Here is an 8583-nt window from a genome sequence, read left to right as displayed (position 1 = left end):
GACTGAACATTAATTAGTATTGATGATGAAGCAGATTCGGACCCCAGCGAAGAAGGTAATTTGAGGGATCGGTCAACCGAACCATGTGATTAGTCGACCAAACCTTTAATGACATTAATTATACGAAGATTAGATCTCATCGCTAAAGGAAAGAGCAGTATTTCGTCGACCGATAAAGGGTTCAGTCGATCGAACAGATCAGTCGACCGAAGGGCTTTTTGGCCGACTGGACATGGCTTATAAAAGGACCTTGAGATCTGAGCTTACGAAGATAACTTCTGCTATACAAATTTTCTGTTCTACTCTGCTCGTGCTTTTGTCATTTAGCGCCTCAACTTCATGTGCAAGCTACTACACCGAGAAGTGTCGACGAGCTTCAACATCTATTTCTATTGTTGGTATATTTTAGTTATGCTTGCATTGTTTACTTTCTAAAAGATAGTAGTGTGTTACTATCTTTTCATCTGTACAAATTGCTTCTTTCCGAAGATTTTAGGAAGAAGAATTATAGTAAACTGCCCAACAGTGTGATCAAGGATCACAGATCTTGGAGTAGGAGTCAACATAGACTCCAACCTAAGTAACCAAAATGAATTCTTTATTTTCTACTCCATTATTCTTGTTTTAACGATTCAAAATGAAAAGTTTTAAGGAGCGATATTCACCCCCTCTCACTCCTTTTCGATCCTTTAGAAACTCCCTTGTCGGTAAACATTCATACTTTTTATTTTCTTATTAATCATGTTTTTTGTTTTGTTTCTACACACTGTATTTTCATATGCATATAATGAGTTTGACCCAAAATAGAAGTGCATGGTAACAGAAGTGCATGCCTCCATGGTAATTATTTCTGTACCTTAACGGCCATGGCTATTGTTTCGACTTGAAGTGAATTATTCCTCCACCTTGTTGTTATTGTTGTTTTGAAGAGGCAGATCGATGGTAGTGCTCAGTTGCGCTCCCATGATTATGAACCGTTTACTTTTAGTTATAATTTATTTATATTGAGATATAATTTTTCTTATCAACTGAAATATATAAATAATATTATCATTTTTTTTTTTGGATAAAAAGATTTTAATTCTTAAATGCTTTGTTAAATATATTGTTTAAGTTGTTCAAACTCAAAGTGAATATATTTGTGATAGGTCTTTTTGGTGTTTTTTTCGTTCTTTCAAATTCCTATATTGAGGTTAAAAATAAGGATTATGGAGGTAAGCTAACTAGCTAGGTTATACATTTTTTTTTGTATGTGTCAGGATTTTGTAACATTTTTTTCGGAGTAAGTGTTGTTTTACTAAGAATTCAAGTGATTATTTTTGTAAACATCTTTTGCATTCTAAATAAAATTGATTACAAATAGTATTATTATTAGTGGATAATTTAATAGTATAGGAATGGGAAAAAAATTTATATCCATAATTTTAAAATTAATGCTTCATTCATATTTTTATGTTAGAATTATAAAATTTATGTATAAATAAAAAAGGAACAATTATCTTACTATAAATACTCTTCTCACAATTAAAAAATTTTCTTTATCTCATTTCTGAAAATAAAATTTTATAAATTAAAATAATTATTATTTAAATTGATGGAAAGAATAACTAAGCTGAAGTAAAAGGAACAACTATTTTATTAAAATTTACATTCTAGCTAGTTATTTGAAGTTAAGTTAATAATACTATTCTAAAAATTCACGAGGAATCCAATTATTCTTGCAAACCAAACCTGTATTTAAATTTTACATATGTTAACATTGATAAAGAATATATTAAATCTATCGTAAATATGATGGAAGATAAAATTATGAAATAATTTATAATTTTACCGGGCCTTTAAACCATAAGGGCAGGCTCTGCTATTAATTCAGGATAACGAACGACCATTAAGCATACGAAACTAGGACTGCAAACGAATCGAGCTGGCACGCAAGTTTTTCGAGCCGGCTCGAAAAATATTCGATTCGTATTTAAATTTATCTAATTCGAGCCGAATTCGAACATGTTCAAACTTTTTTTCGAGCTGAACTCGAGCCCAAATTATATTGTTCGAGCCGCTCACGAGCCTTAATATTTATTAATATAAGTTAAATATATATTAAATAAATAAATTTCGAGTATTTGAAACCTATCTTCGAGTAATAATTTGAATAGTTCACGAACATATTCGAATATTTCAAGCCGAATTCGAACCAAACATTTTAAATTTTTCGAGCTCCGAATCGAGCTCCGAATCAAGCTCGAACTCAAATATACCTATTTCCAGCCGAATTTAAACCTTAAATTTTTAAACATACTCGACTTAATTCAATTCATTTACACTCCTATGCACAACCCCAGTGCAGAACCCCGGGCTCAGTGCAGAGACAATGTTCGCGGGCAGACATTGCTCTTATTTTATTATTTTTAAGTCGTGCCTTTAATAGTTCATTAATTATCTACTATGAGTCTATGACTCGATACTGGGTCGTCTGTGACCCGAGTAGGCTGACAAGTTAAGTATGGCTAGTTTTTTAAATGGATTACATCGATCGATTCAAATCCGACTAAGCATGTTCAACCAACGGTTAACCAATTTATCGATTTATCAGTTCTAATTAATTTTAATTTATAACATTTTATATAGAACCGATTAATCAATCTTATGATTCCGATTGAAACGGTTCCTATCGATTAAGCAGTTCCAACCGAAACCTGTAACCATTTCTGCCTCCTGAAGAAGTACGTACTATGCGCTACCGTTAATGCCCTTCCCGCCCGATCTTCCCGAGTACCCAACCCGCCAGCAGTTCGTCAACTACCTCGACTGCTACGTCGACTGATTCGCCCTCGCGCTGCTCTACGGCGTCGAGGCCGTTCAAGCGGAGTGCGACCCGTCCCTGGGCTTATGGCACGTTCGTGCCGCCGCCGCCGGCTTCGTCAGAAGCGGCGGTGGCGGAGTGGAGTTCGTGTCGAGGTGATTGTCGGTGGCGATGGGCGAGAATGCGGAGATGGTGTGGCCGGAGACCATCGGAGTGGCGGTGTTCCACTGCAAGGTGCTGCACACCAGCTGCTACGAGCCTACGACAAAGGGGACAAGCACCGTGGCGAACGGGTCCTCGTGGTGGGCTGCGGCAACTCCGGCATAGAGGTGGCCTTGGACATCTGTGACAACGATGCCAAGGTCTCCATGGTCGTAAGAGATAAGACAAGTTGTTTATCTTGTTCTTTTTCATTAATTAAAAATTAATGGTTGATTATCCTCTAATTAATTAATCGTTCGTGCATATTGCCGAGGGACATATTTGGAATCTCCACCTTCGGCCGCTTAAGTGGATCTCACGGGTCATCCGAGATGATAAGTGATGATATACTTGTCACATGAGGTTGTGGGATCGAACCGTACTGTAGGAGAGTAACCCTGGACCCTGTGCAACTCACCCCACCACCACTCGTCCTCTCGGCTATCATGATTGACCTGAGATCAGTTTTTTTACCCCGCTCCGAATCCGATCCATTTGGCAGTTAAGGAAAAAAACGAAAAAGAAAAAGAAGAACAGTACGCCAGACTTAGAGTGCTACAGGTGTGAATCTTATGCTGTTTGCCGACATAAGCAAAGCTTAATTTAGTAAAGCCATGAGTCTGCCCACAGCCCACCGAATGAATCTTTAATCAGTTTATATATACATCGAGCGTCCATCCATTGCAACAGAGCATTTCATTCGCCAGCACACCAGGGTCTCACCATCCCCACCACGTACCTCTTACCATGGCGCCGCCACCAGTAATCCTCCTACCGCCGATCATCTCCGACGAAGAGGAGGAGATGGAGCAGTCTAGGAGTAGCGATGACGAAGATATGGAGGAGTTTAGGCCTCCGCCAGACTACAACGAGAAGCACTACAGAACGGTTTACAAGCTGATCCTCGACGAGAAGACGGATGCTCTCGTGAGGCTGGCCGAGAACCCCGAGGGCCCGGTCAACCTCATGGACGATCCCCTGCTCAGCGTCGTCATTACCTGCCAGAAAACCCAGATAGCGCTTAAACTTATCAAGAAGTTGTCCCACGACAAACTCGAGGCTGAAAACTACGACGGCGACACGGCGCTGCATGTAGCCGCCGCCTTAGACAACCTGAAGGTGGCGAACGCGTTGCTGAACAAATCCCCCAGTCTAGCGGAGAAGCGAAACAATAAGGGGGAGACGCCGCTGCACAAGGCGGCTCTCTTTGGGCAGCGGGAGGTGTTTTGGCGTCTGGCGGACAAGAGTATAAGCCCGCCGGAGGACCGGACGTACGATGACCGTACCTACGATGGAGCCACTGTGCTCCACTGCGCCATCATGGGCAATGCGCCGAGTACGTACATGAGCACCGATTTAAGGAGAAATTTTTTTAATTGATTCATGTATCGATCGGTCGAACGATTGCTTGAAATTCTGCAGGGCTGGCGTTGGAGATTGCGATGAAGTGGCAGGAATTGGCAATATACCGGAATTACGCAGCGCTGACTCCATTGCAACTGCTGGCGAGCATTCCGGAGGCATTCCGCAGCCAATTGGTCCTCGGATCACTCGAAAACTTCCTCTATAACTGTAACCTACTCACTTCTTTTATTTTTCCAAAATACCCTTTAGCATGTCGACTGATAAATAATTTTTGTATAAAAAAAATATATTTGATAGTCATAACAGATGAGTATAAAATTTACGTATAGAAAAATAAGAAATGTCATTCTCAAATATTTTAATGTCAGGGATTCCCCGATTCAAGGAGCCTCCCAAGTGGATTCGCAAGCGAGGCAAAAGCGATATCGAGGTAAGAATTTTAATCTATTTTGATTTTTTTAAAAAAAAAATTGAGGAAAAAAAGAAAAATATTGATGAATTATTTTCATTTAATAATGCTGTTTAATTTACCCCTAAAATTTATATGCGAGTAGAATCAAGACTCTGACGGTGAAAATTCACAAGAAATTGAGAAAAAGAAAGATGAAGAAAGAGGTAATTAACGAGGCATTTCATTATGAGTTTCCTTCTTTCTATTAACGAGTTAGGCAAGTTAAATTGTATATTGAAAACAAAATGTTTCTTAATTAGATGTTTTACTTATGAATTTTGACTGCCTTAACTTATAATTGTTGTGGATGGATGCTTGCAGGGAGATGGATTTCCATGTTATTCTACAATATTTTAAGATCAATTCACGAATTGCTTTTCCATCTTCTATGGCGAGGTGAGTTCATTGACATTTTCTATTTTGGTCTATTTTTCTTTAGAATTTGTTAAACCCCTAATTCAAGATTGTCTAAAACTATCCCAAGATTCCAGCAGTTTTAATAGACAAATTCGTAGCAACTTTAATCAATATTAAAACAGTTTTAATTAACATCAGAGCTGATTTGATTAAAATTATTATAATAATATTAGATTAATTTAATGAAGCAAAGTTTTGCAGTTTCGAGCAGGATTAGCGAACTGTACGATCTAAAACAATTTCACCTGGACACTGTGGAACTCATTGAATGCCTAGCGAAGTACCCCAAATACTTCGACTTCTGCGCCAATGGACATGCCCGTAACTACAAGGGCCATGGCATTCTGGACCGTAAGAAAGGGCTAGAGTCCCAGCAGCGCAAGCTGCTGCTCGCGTTCGTCGACGAGCTCCTCCGCCTCCACGACGACACCCGCGGCAGCGAGGCGCCGGCGGTCCAGGGGCTTCTCGAGAGCGAGATGTCTTCGAAGCGGAACTTTTCGGAGCCGCCGCTGATCACTGGGGCCGACATGGGCCTGCACGAGTTCGTGGAAAAGATCCTGCACGTGTGCCCGGAGTCGGCGATGTACGTGGACACCCGCGGCCGGAACGTCCTCCAGGCAGCAATCGAGAGCGGCAACCGGGAGATCGTGGAGATCATCCGCCAGAAGACGAAGGGCCCTAATCCTGTCCTTCCCTCCTGGCTGCTCTCACACACTGAGTCAAGGACGAGGAGGACCATCCTGCATTTTGCTTCGGAGAGGATTCCTCCCGATACAGAAGACGTCGTGCAGTTGCAAGACGAGCTCCTTTTTTTTGAGGTAAACAAACAGATCGACCAGAAGTTTTTTATGCCAATCCTTCAATAGGTAATCAATCTGGAGAAAGTGAAGTTTTCTCACCAATTGAGTAGAAATTGCAAAGGATGGTGCCGAAGGAGCTGATGTACAGTCGGAACGAGGAGAGGAAGACGGCGCAAGAGGTGTTCAGTGAGAACCACAAACAGATGGTCAAGAACTGCAAGAACCAGCTGATGGAGATGGGGAAGACCTGCGCGGGGCTGGTGGCCGCGGTGGTGTTCGCATCGAGCTTCTCGATCCCCGGCGAGAAGGACGACAAGACAGGGAATCCGGTGTACATGAACAGGCTGCCCTTCAAAATCTTCTCCCACACCTACGTCATCGGCCTCTCCTGCGCCACCACCTCGCTGGTCCTCTTCCTCTCCCTCGTCATCTCGCCCTACAGGGAACAGCAGTTCCGGCGGGCCATTCCGACCAAGTACTTCTTGGCCTGCTTGTCCTTCGCCATGGCGCTCTTGGCGCTGCTCGTCTCCTTCACCTGCAACATCTTCCTGCAGATTTACGGCGGGAAGAGAACGGAGTCCGACTACCTGATTCCGCTCATACTGGAGCTCACCGTCTTCCCTGCCCTCTGCTTGATTGTGCTGTACTACAGGGGAGCCACCTTTTGGCCGGCGTTCAGGAATATTTGGAAGTAGACAACCAAAGTCATATGCATTCATTAGTGCGTCTGGAGTGCTAATACTTGATCCCATTCATTGGTGTGTTGAGATTTGGTGCATTGTTTGTCTTGTTGGATTGCTTTTGTGCATTGTTTCATGTTTGTCTTGTTCCTGAGATTCATAATGCAGAGACTTCTTGATGATTTACTGTAGTTCCAATAACAGATCTCATTTCATGATTCATGAACCTTTTTCCTTCTTCCATAAAGGATACATCAATAAATCACACTCATACTTCAAGTTTTGTTTTCATCAACATCATCGGTCTAGGCCTCAAACCTATTACAGCAAAGCAAAGCAAAGGCATGCATGCCTCCGTCATTTGGCCCTTAACAAGTGATAACGAACGACCATTAAGCATGTGCAACCTCGGTGCAGAAACAATGCTCGCCGGCGGACAATGCTCTTATTTTATTATTTATAAGAAGTCAGGTGAGCTTATGGCTGAGCGAGGTGGATGAGCTGGCCCCGGGAGTCAAGGAGAGCATCTGACTGAGCGGAGTGGAATCGGGAAGATGATCTGTTCATATTTAAGAAGTCTGAGGAAACGATCTGTTCATCTTTAAGGAGTCAGGGGAGCTGGCCTTGCGGTCTAGGAGAGTTTCTGGCTGAGTGGAGTGGAGTTGGAGGAGTTGGGCCCGGGGTCTAGGAGACCAATAGATTGAAAGTATCTGAGCTGACTGAGCAGAGTATGAGGTCGGGGAAGCGTAACCCTTGGAGTTAGGGAAATCAAAGTATCTGAGTTTGCTAAGCGGAATATGAGATCGGGGGAGTATAGCCCTTGGAGTCAGGGAGACGGACCGACTGGGGGTATCTAAGCTGATTGAGCTGAGTATGGAGATAGGGGAGCGTAGCCCTTGGAGTTGGGGGGAGCGTAACCAAGTCAATCGCCTAGTTGAACCTTTTGTCTCAGATAACTCAATTGGATATCCCAATCAAGTTGGTCATCCTAGACTTTAACATCTATCTTATCAAGGCGATTGTCCTCCTTGGCCCACACGGAGGCTTCTAATATTCCCTATTATATGGTGAGAATTAGAAGCCACGTGTGCCCCCAAGGGTCAAATATCATGCCTAGATAGAGGTCAAAGTCAAGACAAGTCAACACAAGATAGATATGTTCATGTAGTCATATTTATCACCAATCGGATGAGCTTCACCCCTCCTCCCCAATCGGTCCCACTGATTGGACATGCTTCGTTACTACACGATTGATCCCATTGATCGAATGTGCTTTGTCTCTCCCCAATCTGTACCACTGATCGGGCATGCTCCGCTTGCACTAACTCGGCCGGCTCTGCTCATCTCCACTTAGTCTTGGTGGTCCAACGCTCTTCTACTTAATAGGCCCCAACCTCCAACCTAATTGTCCCACGGCCCAAGGGCTGCGGGCTAGCCAATCATAAGGGGCGGCGCCTGTGCTGACACGACATGTGAGTTGTCAGAGCACATGAGGTATCATCTCCCGTATCTTGATCTGCATGATACTAGTAAATACGATAGAACATTCCCTTTTACTGTAATGTAATACGCGTCACATCAATAATTAATACATAATTAATATATAAGAGAGATATTTGATGGTAGTGTTATAAAAGACGTTTGCATCTACGGACGGAGATAAGCTTCACTTCTCCATGCACATAGTATTGTCCATCATCTCTGCTTTCTCCACATCTCTCATCGTAACTTACTTCAGTGTCGGAGTGACAATGTCGAGACACCCCTGACCGTCATTCTAACTCTCTTCTTCTTCTCTTTCTCCGTGCAACGCATAGACCTTGATTAAGGGTGAAAAAGGTGACGTTGATATGGAGTAACCTTGAG

The 8583-nt window shown here is 42.6% G+C and overlaps 1 protein-coding gene across 1 annotated transcript; it reads left to right on the top strand.

The window, feature by feature from the left end:
• Nucleotides 1–3698: 3698 nt before the first annotated feature.
• LOC121989948 lies at nucleotides 3699–6879 on the top strand. The gene is made up of 7 exons (XM_042544247.1): nucleotides 3699–4340; nucleotides 4427–4576; nucleotides 4738–4799; nucleotides 4924–4984; nucleotides 5142–5216; nucleotides 5439–6055; nucleotides 6148–6879. The coding sequence occupies exons 1-7, from the start codon at nucleotides 3752–3754 to the stop codon at nucleotides 6730–6732; spliced, it is 2139 nt and encodes a 712-aa protein (XP_042400181.1). The 5' UTR covers nucleotides 3699–3751; the 3' UTR covers nucleotides 6733–6879.
• Nucleotides 6880–8583: the final 1704 nt, after the last annotated feature.

The sequence above is a fragment of the Zingiber officinale genome, chromosome 6B (assembly GCF_018446385.1).
Source record: "Zingiber officinale cultivar Zhangliang chromosome 6B, Zo_v1.1, whole genome shotgun sequence".
Taxonomy (NCBI): domain Eukaryota; kingdom Viridiplantae; phylum Streptophyta; class Magnoliopsida; order Zingiberales; family Zingiberaceae; genus Zingiber; species Zingiber officinale.
Note: the sequence above shows the minus strand (reverse complement) of the source record. Positions and strands in the feature narration are given on the sequence as shown.

What these genes read in the sequence shown, in the direction of transcription:
- LOC121989948 (XM_042544247.1), top strand. Translation starts at nt 3,752, where the DNA reads ATGGCGCCGCCACCAGTAATCCTCCTACCGCCGATCATCTCCGACGAA. An exon ending in CATCATGGGCAATGCGCCGA is followed by an intron (nt 4,341 to 4,426) that starts GTACGTACATGA and finishes GAAATTCTGCAG; the next exon opens with GGCTGGCGTTGGAGATTGCG. An exon ending in TTTCCATCTTCTATGGCGAG is followed by an intron (nt 5,217 to 5,438) that starts GTGAGTTCATTG and finishes AAAGTTTTGCAG; the next exon opens with TTTCGAGCAGGATTAGCGAA.